The 22,281-nt window shown below is 39.8% G+C and overlaps 1 protein-coding gene across 27 annotated transcripts in view; it reads right to left on the minus strand.

Moving 5' to 3' along the window:
• The window catches only part of Fggy (FGGY carbohydrate kinase domain containing), a 415,454-nt gene that overhangs the window by 183,619 nt on the left and 209,554 nt on the right, over positions 1-22,281 (minus strand). For all 27 annotated transcript variants that reach the window (XR_007351974.1, XR_007351976.1, XR_007351975.1 and 24 more), the window contains one exon: positions 1,241-1,344. Coding sequence is in view for 22 of the 27 variants with exons in the window: in XM_048815295.1 (XP_048671252.1) it covers positions 1,241-1,344 (104 nt within the window). In the remaining 5 variants the exon portion in view is untranslated. The remainder of the gene's footprint in view (positions 1-1,240; positions 1,345-22,281) is intronic.

Raw genomic sequence — 22,281 nt, forward strand, 5'->3', positions numbered from 1 at the left:
AGCACTCACACTGCCTCTTTCCAGCCTTGTTTCAGCCTCCTACTGTGAGGGACTGCCATCAGACCCCACAGATTCCAGGTGAGGAATCTGAGGGAGTTGAATACTTTGCCTATGGACCCATGCTTAGGAAGGGGGAAAGTGGGACTGGAAACCAAATCTGGCTGGCCCCACTATCTTGACAACATGGGAGGCCATAGAATGCAAAGTGCCCGAGCATGACCAAATGGTTAGTATCCTGAGTTCAACCCAAACCTATTTGGGTCTTCATATCACATTGTAATATCTGTTACAACTCTATCTCATCCATGGGTGGGCCTATGTTTTCCTTATGCCACAGAGTTTAGCACAGGCAGAATGTAAGAACAGGAATCAGTAAAAAAGTAACTGCATAGATATTTACTCAAAGCATCTACTAATAAAAGAGGCTCAGTGGTACCTACAGTCCTTGGACAGTTTCACACAGCACATGATTTCCTCCCTAGCTGCAGACTTCCAGCTCTGGGCTATGTCCCACTCTACTCTCAGGCTCATCTCCCTGCTCCTCCCCCTCTTTCCCCCTCTATTGTACTCATCTGGGAAAAATCCAGAGAGTCGTCTATCTCAGTTTAACAGAGTAATGACTTTTAAATAAAAATATGGTAGAAATGGGTACTTATCGAAATGGAATGCTTTCAGACTCATGCATTTAAAGAAGATATAAATTTTAGGGCAGGCACTAAATTTTAACTGCAATCTTGGAGAAAGCCTTTCCATTAATTCATGGAGAAAAATTAACAAAGTGAAAATTGCTTATCAGTGTTCTTTTGAAGTCATGATACGCAGCCTAATTCTATAGATCATCAGGACGCTCCCAGGGAGATGGATTTATATTGATGGAGAAAGGGCTCAGCAGCCAAAGAAAACAGACACCCCCACCTTGCCAGGGACGAGTCAGTTGCCCCTGAAAGAGAGATGGGTCTGGGAGAGCGAGGTTTTGCCCTCGTGGACCCTACTTCATTCCTTTTGCCTGGGTTCAATGGCCAGGGTGGATTCAAAGGCAGACTCAACCCTTTCATGCTTTTTAAGACTTTGGACCCTGGAAAGAGAGCAGGCAAATATAAGCAAGGTTGCAGGAGGCAGGACCAGGCTTCGAGGGGAAACTGGGAAGAAGCAGAGCAGAGAAGGTGCTAGCAGCTCAGTATCTCCCCCTGAGTTGCCTCCCACCCTACACGGTGGCTTTGCCCTTGTGCCCCACACTCACCCCCATGTGACAAGAAGATGTTCCACAGATGACAGCCAGCCGTGACGTCACTGGCTGTCCCTCACAGATGAGGCCATGACCCCTCACATCTGCTCCAATCACTCCTGTGAGAAAGTAAAACCACAAAATCATCTTTAAAAAAAAAAGGAAGGAAGGAAAGAAAACTAAAACAATCATAAAATACCTTTTAAAAGCCAAGAAACATAGAGGAAGAGTCTCGTGTGTAGCCCAATTTCAAATACAAACCAAAAGGGCATACTCCTCTACCACAGGAAAACTAGAAAACTCGTTCTGTTCCTGCTTTGCTCTGGTCCATGCATGACATGTGACAGTTAACTGTACCTATTTACATATTAAAAACAGTGGCTGTCCATTGTCTTGTGCTCACTAAATACCAGCACTATGCTGTATATTTAACCGGTGTGATCTCATTTGGGATTAATACTGTCAAGTTGATGTTATTAATGTTAGAGACAGACATCAGAAAAGAAACCAAGGTCTGCAGAGGTTCAGTGACTTGCCCAAGGTGGCATCGGTCATAAGGAACAGAGCCAAAAGGAATCTGGTTTAATGTATCATATGTCAATCTCAAAGAAGGTAAAGCAAAGGCGGTATTTCACGACTGAATCTCTTCAGCATACTTATTGCAGAGCTCCAGGTGTAAAGAAGAGGGTGACTGAGAGGTAATCCTTTAGTTTAAAGATTGCCAGTAGCAGAGCTTCTCATATATGGTGGAAACTCAGGCTTTTCCACACAGACTGTATTCCTGATACTTGCGAAACAAGTGAAATTAGATATGATCAGAGTTAGTTAAAGCTATTCCACCTTCATTTATTCAAATATCCAACAAGCACTTTCTATGCAGTAAATGCTATGCCAGGCATGAAGTGGGAGCCATGAGCATGCAAATGTACATAACTATAACACGAGGCAGGTGAAATAGGCTCGAGGCAGGGCTCAGATGTGGATGCAGAGAGAACAGATCCCGCTGATCTCAACAGCTTCATGCATGGCCTCTCGATCCTCAGACTCCAATACTATATGCTCTTCTGCACCTGCTCTTCTGTCTGCCTGGGATGCCATTCCCAACTTTCTGCCAGGCTAGCTTCTATTTACTCCTAAATCAGATGTGACTTTCTCAGAGCTTCCATGATCCCCAAAGGAGTCTCCCTGTTAAATGTTTTCATGCACCATTGGACTTCCCCAACAGAAGAGGCAGTGGTAGTTTTGAGACATCACATGCTGTGAGCCCCTCTTCTATAATGAAAGCTGCAGGAAGCTGGCACAGCCTTGCTCACATGCTTAGCAGCCCTTTACACCACAGTTGCTAGCTCAGGGCAGAAAGTGAGAGTACAAATGTTTGGGGACTCAAGGATAAAGAAGACAAGGCCCTGCACTCAGGGTACTTGCAGCCTGGTGAGGAAAAGAGAACCTCAAATGATCAGAACACACAGAGAGAGAGAACCATGGAGGCTCCAGGGTTTCCCCAGGCTTTCAGGCCATGTGGAGTTCTGCACAAGTTAGCCAGGTAAAAGCCACAAATTCCTGGATACTGAAGGCACTAGTTGCTCAAGCAAGCAGGTCTTTCTAGAAAGTGGGATCTAGGGGCCACAGATAGTCTTCTTACAGCTTTCTAGATTTTTTTTTTCATTACTTCTTCCAAATTCTACCTTCTGGGTACAGCAATTAGTGCACCTCTGCTATTGTTCAGAGGCCCAGCAGTAGGGGGAAGTACAGCTCTTCCAAACTTTCTGTGTTGGTTATAATAGCAAACAGGCAACTGAGGTCTGAGACTTGAGCTTGCAAGAGTCCTGGGCCCTATTTGTTTTCAGAACAAGCCCCCTGTTCTGCTCAGTATGGGGGGGTTGCCCCTGCAGACTGCAGTTCCCAAACTCAGTCAAGGTCAGTACTGCCAGAGGGCTGGAGGAAAGGGAAGACCCAAGCAGACCTTCTCTTCCTTCTCTGTCTCAGGTAAAGGCCCAGGAGTGCTGTTTCCTTCTGACTCAGACTCTGCTGGCAGGGTGACCACAGCCACAGCATCTGCTGGGGTCCACCACTACCTTGTTCCCTTGACTGCTGGCCTATGGTGGCAGCTGCTCTCTAGCTTCTCGCTCTTTCATCATCTGATCAACATTTTCTATATAAAATTCCCTCTTTTATATAACAATAGTAATATCAATAGATGTTGTTGTGGTGGTAGATGTTTTAGAGGCACAGACAAATTTACTTAGGAAAGCAGAAACACATTCCAGGAATGTGGGCTCTTTTAAGAGTGAGAGGCTTTTGGGGTAAAGGAAGGAATACACATTCAAGGGAGAATGTGGGCCATCTCAAGAGGGAGAAACAGCTGAGATTCCTTTTATTAGCACTTAGAGTGGCTTATGCCTCTCTGGCTGGACCTTGAGTGATAGGTTCCCCATTCAGGACACAAGGAGTTTAGGACAGGAAGAAACTTCAGATATGAGCTAATTTTAACTGGGTTCTTCTTGCATCCTCTCCCTAGACATCTCATTTTTTCAACTTACTAATGTGACTGTTATTATCCTTATTTTACAAATGAAGAAACTGAAGCTTAGAGATGAAAAGAAACTTCTTCAGGGTCACAGAGCTCCCAAGAACAGCACTGCAATTCATATTCAGGCAATCTGAAGCCAAAGTATTTGTTCTTAAACACTAAGACTGTAGGTTTGTCTCCAAAACAAAACCCAACATCCAAGCAATTGATGTTTATTATCTACACATCTCAAAGTACTGAGGTCTTAAGCTTCTGATACTGAGATCCCTGACAGAAAAGGGGTTGACTGCTTCTAGCCCACAGTGCTATAAACCAACTCAAGGTTTCCTGAGCAAGGCCCACATTTATTGGCTCCACTCGTAGGTACAGGCAAAGTTAACCTTAGATGGTCATTCAATTTCTATAGACACTTAAAAATTGAGGAAAAGATAAATGTGTGGGTAATTTTCTTTTGCTTCTTTTCTGGTTAGCAGACTCACTGATTGACAGATTTATTGATTGATTTATCCATGCTAAGGACCTGAACACTAGTGAGTTAGGATGAGAGAAGAATGGAATTTGGAAACGTATCTGCTATAGAATAAAGAAAACAACAAAATCACATGATTGCCTGATAATGAATGCTAAAAAATAGATGTTTGATCAATGGTAACCGTGTCACCATTACTACTACCATCACCAACATCACCAAACCACAAACTTTCTCTCAAGTCAACTGTATTCTTCCTTTGTTTCTGGAAAACATATTAGAGACTGAAGATAGGCTGGATTCTATGCTAAGTCCTTAAATATTCTCTCATTTAATCTTTACAACAACATCCACTAAAGGTAAATATTCTTTATTCCCTTCAACAGAGGTGGAAACAAAGGATCAGAGTAACTGGTCCAAGGTCATGCAGATATAGAAAGCAGTGCCAGGATTTGATCTGTTCTTTCTGACTCCAAAGCCCATATTCTTTCTATACTCCCTCACTCTATGATGTTATAATTGTCTTCTAAGAAGGAAATATATTTGGAAATGTCAGTTCACCATGGAACATAATGAATGCACTGGACTAAGAAAAAATCAGAGTTTTAACCCCAATTCTGCCACAAATTAGAACTAGTTCCCTCATCTCTACAATAGAAGAATGGATCACAAATGTTGTTCTTTCCTCAGCCATTCTCAATATAGGATACATAGAGTGTGTCTTCTGATATATCAGGTACAGTGGCTCCTCACCAGGAGACAAGAGCAAAAAGTCCCTCTCCAGATGCTGATTATCCAGTCCCAAGGATACTTAAGCAACCACCAGTCAGGTTTGCACAGCACCAGTAAGAGGCAGGCTTGCCCAGGTTCCCCTCCTGGGAGGTTCTTGATGCTCTGCCTATCATTGCCCCTGATTCAATAGCAGTAGGTGGGGGATGCTCTCGATGGCCACATGAATCCAGGAGCTGACAATCTCATTTTCCTGTGTCCCTCTAGAGCCTAGAGTGGCTACAAGAGGCCCATGAATGAGCAGGAAAAGCAAGAATAGTTGGTAGGAGCATTCTCCTTTCTGAATAACCACATTTTACCATCCCTAGAAGATTCACAGGCTGCACATGTACATCAGGAAGCAATTCTCAAGATGAAATTTGACAAGTGCAGCCCTGACACTGCTGGGGCCCCTCACAGGACTGTACAAGTGTCAGTTCGTTCTGCATTCCTCAGAACGTTTAAGGAGCAAAATTAGCAGCAGAAGAAATAGGCATCAAAACAAAGTGACATATTCAATTGTCTCTTCTCTGAATCTTGTACAACAACCAGCTGAAGGTAGTTGCTCAATAAATTTTTTTGAATGAAAAAAATAGCAGAAAACAAGCTTACTAACTTGCTCATATATTGTTCTTATTTATTTATTTAATGTCAAGCAACACAATATTTTAAATGTAACCTTTATTTTACTTGTTTGTATGTGGTTCTGAGGATTGAACCCAGTGCCTCACCCATGCAAGGGGGAGTGCTCTAACCACTTAGCTACAGTGCCAGCCTAAACAACACATTTAAAAACAAAATTTAGAGGGAAAATTTGAAACTTCATGAGCAGCTCTTATTTACCCTTGTGTGCTGTCTCCCTCCCTCCCTCCCTCCCTCTCTCTTCTATCCAACCATCTTTCCTTTTTTCCAAACATTTATTGAGTGCCTACTATATTTATATAAAAGAAAAAAAGGACTTTGCAAATGTTATGATTAAAAGCATGTTATCCTATAATTTATCAAGCCATAGCAGCTTTGAAAACTTTACAGGGTTATATAGAAGAAAAGCATCCTAAGTTCTAAAATTTGTGTTATAATTATCTCCCACTTTATAGCTTCATAAACTGCTTTATAGCTTGCACAGCATCCTCAGACACTGCACCCTTTGTTTAATATTTAGAAAAACCCTGTGATACATGTGTTTTATTTCCAGTTCATGGTTGAAAAAAAAACCCTGAATTTCAGAGAGGTGAAGTAATTTTGTCAAACTTATTTAGATACTAAGAAGCAGGAGAAGGGCTCAAACCAGGATATTCAGTAACCCATTCTGATGTGTTAGCATCTTGAAAAAGATTCTCCTGACAACCACCTCAAATACCTGCTCAAAAGATGACAAAAAGTATTAAAAAATTTTTGAACATTACTTAAGATTTTATCAACTTGAGACTTGATTCAGCTCTTTGAAGGAACGAGTGGACTGATAAAGTATATCAGATGGGCTGCTTGACTAAGCTGGCTAAAGGGTTGGAGTCCATGGAGAGGACACTCTCTATAGGATAGCAGCTCTGTGTTTGCAAAGTCTGTGCCAATTGTGCAGTCCCAGCAGGGCAGGGATTATAGCAATGGCATTTTCTCTGCAGAGAATGTAAGGCTAGTCTATCTACTGGCAGACCTAGAATTCTGTTACTTTGACTGATATTCATTTATATAACAAAGAACATAATATACTGGGTTGACATTATGGTGAAACACTTAAAAAACAGGATTCATTCATCATGTGACTCTGGTTATGTTTCCTGTCTTCTTCACACCACAATTTCCACATCTTACCATTTGCATATGTCTCTTCCTCATAGGATTGTTATACAACTTACATGTGGTAATACATGTAAAGCACTTAGCTATCCAACAGAATGATCTGTGAAGGTAGAAATATTCTATATTGGCAATGTCCAATACAGTAGTCACCAGCCACATGAGGCCACTAAGCACCTGAAATATGGCTAGCACAACTGAGGAAGTGAATTTTCTGTTTTGCTCAATTTAGCTAATTTTTATTTAAACAGCCACTTATAGCTAATGGATATATTAGATGGTGCAGATTAGAACATGCTCAGTAGTGTGTCAATATTTGCTGTTTGCCTTATTTTTGTTATTGTGATTGTTGCTATTATTTCATTTGCTCTATTTCCTTAGACATGTGCTTAAATCCCACTTACATGTCCTGGGGTAAATACCTTCACCTCTCAGATGTAGAACCTCAACCTCTATATCTGAAGAACTTGGTAGCAATGCTAACCTACAAAATTGCTGTGAGGACTAAGGAAGATGTATGGAGAATACACTAGTTATCAATAAATGGGAGTTCTTCCTTCCAGGAGCTGCAACAGTGCCTGGAACAAGCAGGGCTTCATGGAAGTCTTTTCTCCACACTCCTGGATGTGCCCTGCTTTTCCGTGTTGCTGGGAATTTGCTCATCATGCACCGAAGAACCTTCCACCATTTCCCGTCAACCTCCAACAATCAACCTTGGAACATACATTTCCTGCTGAGGCCTCAGTTGTAGCATCAAAATCTTTCTGGACACTTTCCTCCTCAGGCCCCAAGAACCCCAGCCAGAGAAAACCAACCAAGTCTCCTTCCCTTGCACTTTACCTCCTGACACTGCAACCTCTATCATTATATCTGTCATTTATTTGCTTGGATAGGCATCTCCTGCTACCAGATGATGACTGTTTTCTTTTGCAAATTAAAATATAACAATTGTACATTGAGTCTTAAGGCAAGCCCAAGGGGTAACCTCGCACCTAACAAATAAAGGGGAGCAGCTAGCTGAAAAGATATCCATGATCTTCATACAGAATGAAGCACTGTCTTGACCTGGAAAGAAACATCATTTAGATTCACCCAAATTAAATTCTAAAATAAGTTTACCTTTGTTTTTAAACTATGAAGAGATTTCACACACCTAGCTGCTGCTACCATCCCACTTCTCACACTCCCATCCTCATAGAGCCAGGAAAATAATAGAGAATGTCTTCAAATTAGACATGGGTGGCCATTTACTCGGTAGTTGAAGTCTTCAGGGCACAGTAGCTCAGAGCCAGGACTCTGGGACTAGAGGACTTGGTGTCAAGTCCAACAAGCCAGTCAAATCCAACTATGCCTCAGTTTCCTGAATGACAAGATTAGATGGTGATAGTCTATTGCTTCCAAGCCTACTGTGAGGACTGAGTAAGAACAACAATGGCTGGGACAGTGTGCTCCATGTATTTTTACCATTACTGTTGTTACTACTGACAGCTCTCAGTCTTCAGTGGGAAGAGCAGGGCTTGGCATGACAGTTCATGAGCCTGCCTTCAGCTTGATATGTGCATTGCCAGAGTTATTTGGTTTACTTAGGTTGATTGGAACATCTGTTTTCTATCCATGAATGTATACTGATGACAGAATAATGGGGGGGGACACATATACAGGGGAATAAGAAAAACAAGGTACCAGCTAGTAGGCATAATCCAGGTAAACATTTTAAACATTGTTGAGCAGAAACCAAAAGCTACTTACCTCCCCCAAAGCTACAGTTACATATAGCACCATTTATAGCATGATTAAATTTGTGTTGACATTCATCATTTCTGCCTTTTGGCCACAAGTCTTCCATGACTTGGACCAATCAGAACCAATATAAGAGCCTGACGGTGTTTGGCGTTGGAGAGAAAACAAAAAGTAGGACCTCAGGCAACTGGCTCTCACTCATTTCTATCCAGAGAGATCAACTCTCAAAGGCAGGCTAATATACAATAGCTTGGAAATTCAAGAACACTAGCAAACCCCCAACTAATGACAAAGAAAAAACTGGATTTCAGAAATTCTGTTCTCCCTAAGTCAACACAACTTCTGGATTACTTGGACATTACTTGGACACTGTCATCTTTAACTTCATAAAAGACATTCACTTCCCAGCATTAGACTTGGTAAAGTATAAGGGTAAATCCAATCTAAACAGTCAAGCTAATTCACAAATTAAACTCTTTGTAAAATAAAGAAACCAAAAATAAGAAAATTGATCTAAGTAACACAAATGTATCTTTTGGAACAGATCCTTAAACAGATCTATGACTGTGACTCTAAGTCATTGCCTTATGATATTTTATAAATTAATTGACTAATAGGATGACCATCAATTGATCCCCAATTATAAGCCAAGAACCATATCAGGTGCTAGAAATCTAAATATGGAAATTATTCTCTTTTTTCCTATACTATTCCAGTGCAGTAGGGGTGAAAAGATACCCTGGCAGATGCTTAAAAGACAGAAGAGCAACTGGTGGCGACTCAGATGTTATTTTTTTTTTTCCCATGGAGGTGTGGAGCCCCAGCATGGGACCTACCCTGGATGTCAGGGAGGCCTCCTCAGGAAGGAAAGGCAGGAATATATTAATTAGAAGGGAAGGGGGAAGGCAGGGAAAGGCATTTCTGTTACAACTTGAGACAAAATAGACAGGAAAGCAAAGACAGAAGAGAGAGAGACGAAAGCTAGCTGACACAGGGTTGCTGGGCCCCAGTATGAAGGAGATGAACTGTGTCTGAAGAGTTTGGTTGGTCAATGTACAGTTCTGGGTCTGAAGTCAGAGAGATCTTTGATTTCCAGTTCTCCCATGAGTTTGCTATGCAAACTTTGATAAGATACTTCAACTTATTGAAATTCAGTTTTCAGTTTTAAAGTGGGAATCTAAAATTGGCATCTATTCTACAAGATCATTTTTGTTCATATCAGCATTTGATGAGGGTCAGGACATGCTTCTCAAAATATGGCACATCACTGTATTACATATTTTAAGCTAAAGGTATCTTAGAAAACCACAGAAGCAGAAGCCCCCAACCCCCACCCCTGCCCTTCTCCACTGAAGCAGGTCATAAAACCTGGGAAAGATTTTTCTGACTTTGCCGTGAAGCAGGTTACAAGACCTTCCTGTGAGAGATGTCTTCCCTGAACCCAAAGGAGAGGGACAGTATTATCTCTGAAGAGAAAGGGTCACACAGAAGAATCTAGATAGATAGGTCTTGCTAAGTTCCTCTAGTTTATTACCATTAGATCATACAATTTTTGCTCTTATCGTATTTCTCCATAAGTCTACTCTTCATAAAACCTACCATAAAATATTTAGGCTTAACTGTTACTTTGGGTCTTCATTTCCTTATGAAGGCTCCCATGTCACATAAAACTTATATTAAATAAATGTGTATGCTTCTCTTGTTATCTGTCTTTTGTTTTAGGGGCCTCCACCATGAATCCAAAAAGGGTGAGGAAAAGACAATTTTCTCCCTACACACCAGTAAACCCAGTGGTCCAGGACCCCCTCTGTCCTGGGCAAAATGGAACAGCTGTGTATGGCATACAGCTTTGTGTCTGGGATATCGGAACTGTAAAGTGTCCAATTCTCCTGGTAGAAGAACTAGGTTTCCTTCAGCAACTCTTTCTTGCCACAAGATGGGTGATCTCATTTATAAAGTGACGTGAAGGTTTTCTGAAGGTGGAGATCAGAACCAAGAGTCCAACTTGACCAGTGAGACATTTCAGAAAGATACCAGCGCATACAAGAAGTGCTTAGACAGGTTCTTTAGGACATCTGAACTGAGAGAAGAGGCCTGAAATTTTGAGGAAAAAAATCCAAATAGGCAGGCGAGCTCTCTTTTCTCCTACCTTCTGACTGCACACGTGCTTCTCCTCCCACCCCCATGCCCTGCACCCCGTACCCCTGCCCCGCTTGGTTATGAGTTTCGGTTCCATCACAAACTTCCAGGGGTTAGTTGAACATTGACAGATTCTTCAAAGCTTGGAATTCATTCTGGGAGCCAAAACCAGGCTGAGTTTCTATAAGGCTATGATTTCCCTGGGGAGGGTCACAGGGCTCCACCACACCTAGACTGATTAATCTAGCCTGGCCCCAACCTTCAAACAATAAGGAGACCAAAAGGAAAACAGATTCTGAAGTTGAATCCTGGTTCTGCTCTCTCCCCTGTAGCTGCCAATCCTAGGAGACTGGGGTGGGTGTGGAAGGCCACCCCCACCGGATAAGAGTCAGGCTGGCGGGCTCAGAGAATTAAGTGATATAAAGAGCAGCTGGAGAGGGGGTAAAAATCCTGGGTAGGATAAAGGGCCCAGGGTTGTAGCACAATGAAGGACATGTGGCTGAAAGTGTTTCAAAGAGAACAAAGGCTTAGGTAAATAAATAGTGTGGAAGGGGAGAACAAAAATGAATCCCAGAAAATCCCATGAGAAACACAGCGGCATTTTTCAGGAACTGCAGTGGAAACATCTCTGCTTCAGCAGAAATCAAGATGCAGCCCTCCCAGAAGGTTCCACTCTGCACCTGCTCAGACAGCAGCCTTGCCAGGTCCTGCTCTCCCTGTCCAGTGCCCTCCTGGTTCCATAAGGTAATGGGCACTAGCCAGGAAGGGCACTGGCTTTGAGGAGCTGCTTCCCCAGAACACTTCTTCATCCCATGACCTCAAGAAAACGAGCCGATTTCCTTGAGCTTCCGACATCTCATCTGTGAAAGGGAACAGATGGTTTGAAAGTAAAAGTGTAAAAATATAGTCTTGTTTTGAAAGAACAGTGCTGGCACATGTAATTGATTAATTACTCCAATTGTATTGCTTTGTAATTGATTAATATTCTCTCCCTCCTTTGTTTAGTAGGATTCAAGTCGGAAACAGTATTTAAAGTAACACAGCCACCATCCTCGAGATGCTTACAATTGCCTGGTGAGGGAGAGCTCTGTGGAGACAGACTCACAGTGGCTTCAACAGATCGCAGACAAGTCCTCTATGCGAGGAGCTAATTCCTACTGTGTGTCTGGCTCCAAGGATATTTCTTCCTGAGGCCTGCTTTCCTTCTGACCTTATGACTAAAGAGCTCCTTGCCACTGTGTTGACCCTGGCTGTGGCCACTGACTCCATGTCCCACTGCTGCAGCAAAAAAGCCTTAGATTTTCTTTGCAGTGGTGATATCATTATCACCATCACCACAGCAGATGCTTGTGTACTGCCAACCTGTGCCAGATGCTGTTCCAAGTAGTTTATATAATCTTCTTTGATTCTCATAAATGCTATTATGATACCATCCTGGAGATGTAACTTAGTTACTGCTGGTTAAATAACTGATCCATGGTCACAAAAAAGAGTAGGTGATGCCAATACTCTTCAAAGTATTCCATGAAATAGAAAAGGAGGGAACCATTCCAAACTTGTTCTATGAAGCTCATATCACCCTGATACTAAAACCATACAAAGACATATCAAAGAAAGAAAACATCAGATTAATATCCCTGATGAACATAGATGCAAAAATTCTCAATAAAATTCTGAAAAATCACATACAAAAACATATTAAAAAGATAGTGCACCATGATCAAGCAGGTTTCATTCCAAGGGTGCAAGGTTGGTTCAACATAGGGAAATCAATAAACATAATTAATCATATCAAAAGACTTAAAGATAAGAATCACACAATCATCTCAATAGATGCACAAAAAGCATTTAACAAAATACAGCAGCCCTTCATGTTCAAAACAATAGAAAAACAAGGGAGAGTGGGAACATACTTCAACATCATAAAAGCTATCTACACTATGCCCAAGGCCAACATAATTCTAAATGGATAAAAATTGAAAGCATTCCTTCTAAAAACAGGAACAAGACAAGGATGCCTTCTTTCACCACTTCTATTCAACATCATGCTTGAAACTCTAGCCAGAGCAATTAGATAGGATAAAAAAAATTAAATGGATAGGAAAAGAAAAACTTAAACTATCACTACTTGCCAAGGACATGATTCTATATTTAAAGGAGCCAAAAATTCCAACAGAAAATTTCTAAAACTCATAAATGAATTCAGCAAAATAGCAGGTTATAAAATCAACACCCATAAATCAAACACATTCCTGTATACTAGTGACGAATCTATTGAAAGAGAAATTAGGAAAACTACCCTATTCACAATAGCTTTAAAAAATACTTGGAAATTAATCTAAGAAAAGAGGTGAAAGACCTTTACGATGAAAACTACACGGCACTAAAGAAAGAAATTTAAGAGTAACTTGGAAGATGGAAAGGCCTCCCATGTTCCTAGAGAGGCAGAATTAATACTGTCAAAATGGCCATACTACCAAAAGTATTATACAGATTTAATGAAATTCCTATTAAAATCACAATGACATTTTTCATAGAACCAGAAAAACCAATCATAAAATTCATTTGGAAAAATAAAAGATGCAGAATAGCCAAAGCAATCCTTAGCAAGAAGAGTGAAGCAGGAAGCATCACAATACCACAACTACAGACCCTTAGTAACAAAACCAGCATGGTATTGGCACCAAAACAGACATGTAGACCATTGGTACAGAAAAGAAGAAACAGAGACAAACCCACATAAATACAGTTCTCTCATTGGTGCCAAAGACATTCACTGGAGAAAAGATACCTGATTCAATAAATGGTGCTGGGAAAATTGGAAATCCACATGTAACAAAATGAAATTAAACCCCAACTCTAACCCTGCATGAAACTCGACTCAAAGTGCATCAAAGACTTAGGCACTAGAACAGAGACCCTATACCTAATAGAAGGAAAAGTAGGCCCAAATCTTTACCATGTCAGCCTAGATCTGACTTCCTTAACAAGACTCCTAAAGCACAAGAAGTAAAATCAAGAATCAATAAATGGGATGGATTAAAACTAAAAAGCTTCTTCTCAGCAAAGGAAACAATAACACGAAGACAGTATACAGAATGGGAGAAAATTTGTACCACATACAGCCTCCGATAGAGCATTAATCTCCAGGATATATAAAGAACTCAAAAAACGTAACACCAAAAAACCAAATAACCTAATCAATAAATTGACTAAGGAATTGAACAGTCACTTCACAGAAGAAGAGATACAATCAATCAACAAATATATGAAAAAATGTTCAACATCTTTAGTAATTAGAGAAATGTAAATCAAAACTATTCTAAGATTTCATCTCACTGTACTCAGAATGTCAATTATCAAGAATACAAACAACAATAAATGTTGGTGGGGTTGTTGGGGGAAATGTATTCCCGTACATTGCTAGTGGGACTGCAAATTGGTGCAACCATTATGGAAGGTGGGATGGAGATTCCTTAGCAAACATGGAATGGAACCACCATTTGACCCAGCTATCCCAGTTCTTGGTTTATAAGAACCAAAGGTCTTAAAATCAGCATATTACAGAGATGCCCCACCACATCGATGTTTAGCTCAACTCACAATAGCTAAACTATGGAACCAATGTAAGTGCTCTTCAACAGATGAATGGATTTAAAAAATTTCATTCATCTTTAAGGCTGAGTAATATTGGCATTTGTCGGTAAATGGATGGAGCTGGAGAATATCCTGCTAAGTGAAATAAGCCAATCCCCCCAAACCAAAAGTCAAATGTTTTCTCTGATGTACAGATGCTAATTCACAGTGCAGGGGGCTAGGGTAGAAGAGAGTTACTTTAGATTAGATAGAGGGGAGAGAAAACAGGGGAGCAGGTCCTGCTCTAGGAATCATGCTCCTTTCTAACCATTAGGCTATTGGAATGGTGTATGTATACATTTCTGTTGGATATGTCCTATATATTCATATTATTTTTCACTCTTCCTCTGCTCTTTCTCCTTATAAATCTGTATTTCAAAGGGGAGAATTTTTAGATGATTTTTAAAAATAGCTCTCAATCACCATCTCAAAGTTTCTTGAAGGCAAATGCAGAATGCTTCCAAGTCAGTCTTGTTTCTTCATTCTTTGGTACAATGACTCCCCAGGTGTCCCTCAGCATGGGCCCGAGGAGACAATAGGTAGTGTCTACCACTTTCCAGGACTTCCAATTCTGGGTTGACCCTGCAGCAGCTGCTACACAGATCTGCTCTGCAGATCTGATTGGTCTTTTTCATCATCCACATCTGCTCCCATCCTGCCATCTACCTGCCATCTCCTCCTCTCCGTTCTTCATGGTCAGACTACATCATGTTCATATCGACATTCCCAGCACCTAGCACAGGGCTGCACGATGCTGACATGAATAAATTTTATTCACTTTGATGTTTAATAAACTTTATTAACGAAGTATAACCTGCATTAAAAGGCTACACATTTTACATATACAGTTTGATGAATTCTTTCCAAATAAACATATTGATCTAGATCAAGAAATAAACCACTTCCTGTCCTTGTCCGTATACCATGTCCCACCAAAGACCTCCTCAATCTAGATGTCTATCTAGCCCACAAGTTTTGCCTAATTGTTAAACCATTTTATATGTTTTCTTTGTGCCAGCTTCTATCTTCATATATGTGAGGTTCAATCAGGTTGCTGCATGGCAGCAATATTTGGTACATTTTTATTACTATATGATCCTAATGTGTATTCATTCTACTATACTGATGAGAATTTGGGTTTTTCCCTCAGTTTTGTCTATTACAACCAAAGATGTTGTATGTATATTATTATACAAGTATTTCTTTTTCTCATGTGCACAGGTACACACTTCTATTGAACACATGCCTGAAGAATAGTACTGCTGATTCGTGGAGTATTGAGATATTGCCAATCTCCATCCCAAAGTATGGTACCAGTCATATTTCCATGTGATGCTTGAGCTTTTGGGTGTTTTGATGCCCACCAACACTTGGAGTTACTCATCTTTTAAAATTTTAACTAACTTGGGGGCTGTGTAGTATATTATCTTATGCTTATTAGACTTTCCTAATGACTAGTGAGGCTAAAAAAGTTTTAATATTTTATTGTCCACTTGCATGTCCTCTTTTTTCCAAAGCCATTTAAGTATTTTACTTATACCATTCTCTATTAGTATGACTTTTTTTATTAACCTGTAGAAATTTTTCATGCATTCTAGATACTCTAGATTTAAATTCTTTGTTCTGTGCATTGAAAAATACTTTCTCATACTGCATGGCTTGCATTTTTCACTCTTATAATGGCTTTTTTTTTTTTTTGGATGAAAGAAAGCTCCTCATTTTTAAATTTTTTTAATTTTTGGTACCAGGTATTGAACCCAGTGGTGCATAACCACTGATCCACATTCCCTGCCCTTTTTATTTTTTGAGACAGGGTCTTGCTAAGTTGCTTAGGTACTCTCTAAGTTGCTCAGGCTGGCTTTGAACTCGCAATCATCCTGCCTCAGCCTCCCAAGCTGATGGGATTTCAGTTGTGCTCCACCTCACCCAGTGAAAGTTCCTCATTTTACCACAATCCAATTCACTAATCTTTTCCTTCAAGGTTGTCCTCATATTGGCATCCTATTTAATAAGAAACATTTGCCTATCCTGAGCACTTCTATTTTTCATATTTAGATCTATATTCCATCTGAAGGTCATTTTTATGTACAGTATAAGACAGGGGCAAAAATTCAATTTTGACTTACTGATATCCAAATAGCCCTATTTCACTGAAAAAATAATCATCACAATTCTACAGTGCTGCTATTGTCCCAAATTAATTGTCCATACATGTGTATTTGGTTTGGGCTCCTTATTATTTCCTCTAGTTTATGTCTGTCCCCAACTCAATATCAGTATTAATTACTTTTATAATAAGTTTTAATATCTAGTCATATTAAGCTCTTCCAACTTGGTTCTTCCTCAAGGTGGTCTTATTATTAGCTTTTTCCAAATAAGCTTGCAAATGACTACCAATTTTCAGCCCCTCACACCCAAATCTAATTGAATTCTGAATTGGAATGTACTGAATCAATACAACAACTTGGTGAGAACTATTGCATTTATAATACTGAGCCTTCCCATCAATGAACATCATATCTCTCCATTTATCTGTGACATCTTTAAGTTTCTCAAAAATGTTTTATAACTTTCTGCAGAGAGAACACTTTTATTCCTAGGTATTTGATATTCTGATATTATTATAAATCAGGCTATTTAAAAATTATTTTCTAAATGGTTATTTCTGCTTAAATTGAGTCTTGTATTGGCTTTTTGATGTAACAATCTTGCCAAGCTACTAGCTTGAATATCTTACGTATATATTTTTAAACTTTTATGTGAACAATTCTGTCATATGTGGCATCAGTTTTGTCTAATTTTATACTTTTAATTCAGTTTTCTTCACTTTTGCATTGGCAAGGTCCTACAATACAATGTGAAAAAGAAGTGATAAGAGGGAGAACCTGCAGAGTTTCACATTAACTGTAGTATTGGCATTAGGTTTTTTTGTTTGCAAATACCTTTAATCAGAATAAGATTAAATTTTACCAAAATTAAATTTTAATAAAATTAAATTTTACCAAAGTTCATTTAAAAAACAACTACTAATCTAATCATGTAATTTTTATCTTTTACCCTTTTAATATGAAATTATTAATTTTTTAGAAGCTAAAATAAACTCACTTGAGGTCTTTTAGAGGTTCTGAACACCTCTTGACCATTATCTCTTCAAAATAGCTTCTGTTTTAACAAAGATTCTGGGATTCCAATTATATATCTACTTGATAGGAACTGCTGTGTATCTTGTATTCTTTTGGGGTTTTGTGTATTTTCCATCTTTCTAAATGTTATGTTGAGGTGAGAGTAACCTTTTTCTGACCCATGTCCCCTTCATTCTTTCTTTCAGGGGTACTGTTTGTTGTTGACTTTATCCCATCTGTTCAGTTCTGAATCGCAATTACTGCATTTTTAGCTCTAGAATTCCTACTTCTTTAGTATACTTTGCAGCTCTCTGAATTCTCCAGACCATTCTATAATTTCTTGAACATATTAATCACAGATATTTTAGAGTCCATATCTAATATGGCCAACATCTGGATTGATCTTGTGTGGGTTTACTTTTTTCCTTTTGATTTATGAAAATTCCTACATTTTGTATGTTTAAATTACTTTTTATTGGATGCAGATATTGTATATGAAAACTCTCAGATATAACTTGAGCCTCTGATTATGTTATTTTCCTTTAGGAAGGATATGATTTTGCTTATTGCAGTTAACTGGAGGAGGAATAGATTAATTGAATTTGTCCAGTGGTGATTCAAAGCTGGGCTTTGGCCTTTGTAAAATTTGCCCATTTCTAGTTCACCTTTACACCTGGGTCCCAGCTAAAATCCCACAGCATTTATCAGTATTTTTCCTCTCTTGTGATCGCTACCCTCAAATTTTTATCTTCCAGCTTTAGCCTGCCTAAATTGATGTTTTGCTTCTCAGCCTCTGAGCTGCAGACTTGACACAAGAGTGCAAAAGGCCGGAAATGCTGAGTCCAACTCAGCTTCTTTTCTGTTCTTGGTCCCTCAAGTTCCTTACTGAGAAGCTCTCTGATGCCTGCATCTCTCCCTTTTAAGGTCCAGTGCCACTCGCTAATGAAGGGTCAGTCTAATAGTTTGTCCTCACCACAAACTATTGTGCCTCCTCAAAGAACATAAAGCTTTGCTTCAGATAAGTCCCTTAAGGCAATCTTCACCTCCAGTTCCTGGGGGGAGGGGGGGAGAGAAAAGGAAGCACAAACTTTTAACAGGGTACTCAAGGACTCCTAACCTGACTCCACTTATCTTGATAGTCTCATCTTGCAGGAATCCCTTATAGATACCATGTGTTTCAGCTGAGTTGAGGTGCTTACATTGCCCAATCTTTTTCAGTGTCTTCAAAGATGCTATCTTTTCCACCCAGAATACTGTGCATTCCATTGCTTCTTTTGGAGAGCACACCTATTATCTAGCCTCAGTTCAAAGGCTGCTCCTTTCCACTTTCTGAAGGGCCATGGAAGCTGACCGCTGGGGTTCTTCATTACTAGTGGTGTGACCTTACATAAACTGGTGGAGTGGATATGAAGATTTTATGAGTGACCTTTCCAGCCATTTCTGTCACACTGAGGTCCTTCAATGAATACTAGTGTCTTTGATCTTTCTTTGCCTTTCTATTTCAACTGAAAATGACTCCTCCCATTTACAAATTCCCATAGAGCTTACTCCATATCTCTATTTCTTTGTATTGCATTTGCCACCATAACTGGTCTAGCACTTAGCATACTATTAAGCAATCTTGTTCATTCATGAATATATTCATTAATTGACTGAATTAAGCTCTGGTATCTGACATTACAGAAAGAAATATGACCAGATTTCATTGTTCACAAGAAGCTCAGTCTAGGTGGAGGAGTCAGTAATGTAACCATGTGTTGAGGTGTTTAAATGTTACTGTCTATGTGTTACATTAAATGATGGAGATATGCACAACAGGACAGGGTTATTAGGCCAGATGCACTAGGCTTGGTAATAATGTTACATCACAGTAAATGATGCATGAACTCCTTTTAAGAGCCACATTATTAGGGCATATTTAATGTATTACACTGAATTCAATTGTGTGGGCTTTTCTTTACAACTTTCAGCTGTGAGAAGCCTGGATGCAGAAAGTGAGGAAGGTTTTCACTCATGTTAGTGATACTGGTAGGAGATGTCCCCTGCAGGGTTTCACAGCGGGTGAGTCACAGGCTGGTACACTTTTAACTCTCTAGACTAAATTCAGCCCAGGAGCCTGTAACAATATGTAACAAGAGCCTAACACACTTTTTAAGCAAAATATAAGTGCATTAGCTTTCCCTGTACCTGAGCTTTTGAACCAAAATTTACATGTATTCTGTCTTTTGAATTTTGTTTTTTAAATCATCTACAGCTAGCTTAGTTAAAACATTGGCTTGGGTGACGCTATATAATGGTAAGAAGAATAGCACTGGGGTCAGACAGACCAAGGTTCTTTCTATGCCACCACATTAGCGGAGCCTGAGTAAGTCTCTTTCTTATCTTTAAGTGGGGGGTGGGGGGTGGTGAGAGTGCACATAGCCATAAGCCTTGTTGTCCACATCAAGTAGCATCAGGTATATACACAGGTAGTATACAGCTCATGGTAAGTGTGACAGATTGCAAGATCTCTTTAACTGTCTGCCTTGGAAACAAAAGTTTTAAAATGCAGTCTTTTCATTAGTCTGGATTCAATTTGTCTCTTTCTGTATTGTATATAGAAAACTGTGTGTGCGTGTGAATGTGTGTGTGCTAAGGACTGAACCCAAGGCCTCACACGTGTTAAGCATGTGCTCTACCACTGAGCTCTATTCCTAGTCCACAAACAATTTTTGATTGCAACCAACTGGAGTTTAGGACAACCTTTTGCTATCTTTTAAGGTATCATTGGTGAATCCATCAGGATCACATGGTGGCTGATAGAGTGTACATATTCAGGAACCAGTTAAAACTACTGATGAGTCACTGGTGAGTTGGGGAACCAATAATCTGCATTTTAACTAGTTCCTTGGGTGGCTCTGCATATTCAATTTGAAAAGTGCTAAACAAATAACTTTAGAAATAAGATTTTTTTAAAAAAACTTTAAAATACTTTTTTGGTTTGGTTATCCATAATGGGAATTCAAGTTACAATAAATGAACATGAATGCCATATTTTCTCATGTTGTCCCTTCATATATTTTCCATTCTCAGTCTCTAGTAAATAGTTATTTCTAACTAAAATGGGAAGTCATATGGGAAAATTTGTCTTTGCCACTAACAAAATGAAGATGGGAACATAAAAAGTATAGGCAGAGAAATCCAGAAGTCTTTGGAAGAATATTCTTCAGCTCAGACGACAACAATCAGGAGGAAGTGCTTTACATTTTCTTTTGGGTTTTGAAGAATGGAGAAGAGATAATAGGGTAAAGAGGCAGGAATAGAGACAAAATTCCCCTTATGGAAGACAGAGGCAGACACGGGAGTGGGGATAAACCATGGGGCTCAACACTGTCCACCCTCAGACATGGCAGATGAGAAACAGGAATGGTGAGAGAAGGGAGTTCAAGGTGAGGGACAGGGTGTCCTGGCCAGGCAGTACAGATAGATAGGTCTGGCTGTGAGGGTGAACTGAGGAGTGCTGTAGAGAGTAGGTCACTCCAAAGTCCTCCTCAGAGCCTGGCAAAATAAATACTTATTCCACTTAAGTGAGCTTTGCTCTATGCTCAAAATGAGAAGGTATTTACGTTTTACTGCCTTAACCATTCCTTTGAGTATCACTGATTAGTATTAAAAATCATAGATGTACTTCCAAAGACACATGCTCAATGTAGAACATTCCATACACTTTTCACATCAGAATCATTGCTAAGGAAGCTACCTGACTAGGTAGGGTTGAGTCAAATTAATTTTAGCATCTAAAACTTCTTACCTTGCTAATTCAAAACCCTCTACATTCCGGTTTCCAAACTGGAGTAACTGACACATGGACTGCTCATGAAGCATCAGGAGAAGGCATCTTTATAATAACCCTGGGAGCACTCTTCTCACTCTTGATGATAGAAGAGAAATCTGAGGCACAGAGTGGCTAAGTACAATGTAGGAATCTGAACCCAGGAAATGGCTTCAGAGCCCACACGGAGCTCCGCAGGTCCTATCTTCCTGGCTCACTCTCACTGCTTCCCTCACATACACAAATAATGGTTTTCCACATGGAAATGCTCCTTGACTAAGTCAGGACTTCTCACATTCCTGGGCTTTGCACATGCTGTTCCTGCCTTCTAAAATGCTGATCCCAGTTTTAACTTCCTAAGCAACACTTTCCTAACTTGTCCATGCAGAGCTGACTGATCCATCAGTATGCTCCTGCAACATGTTCCTCACCTTTTAAAGGAGCAGTGTGCCAGATGTACTGATTGTTCTGAGGACAAAACTCTTTTCTCCACCAGCTGCTGAGAACCTGAAGAAGGAACCAAGCCCTCTTCATACTGGTGTGCCAGTGCCCAGCACATATCTGAGTAAAGTCTCAGCCCAATGCATATTTGCTAACTACATTAATCTCACCTTACTTCTTATATGATGAAATGCCTCCTCAAAAGTCACCATTCTGGACTGAAATTTCCTGACCTCTCTGTACCATGCACCTCCTGGAACTTTCTGTCACTTTATATAGATCCATTCTTTGTGACACTTGGTGGCACCTGGTGCAAACGCATGCATGCATATCACATACATACCATACATACAGTCATGTGTCACATAACAGTGGGGAAATGTTTGAAGAAATGCATTGCTAAACAATTTCATCATTGTGTGAACATCAAAGCTATACTTACATAAGCTAAGATAGCTACAGTGTCAATAGACAACCACTGTCATATATGCAGTCCATCATGATCTGAAACATCATCATATGGTGCATGACTGTATATATATATATATATATATATATATATATATATATATATATATATATACACATACACATGCATATGTG

Source organism: Marmota marmota, unplaced genomic scaffold (assembly GCF_001458135.2).
Source record: "Marmota marmota marmota unplaced genomic scaffold, marMar, whole genome shotgun sequence".
Taxonomy (NCBI): domain Eukaryota; kingdom Metazoa; phylum Chordata; class Mammalia; order Rodentia; family Sciuridae; genus Marmota; species Marmota marmota.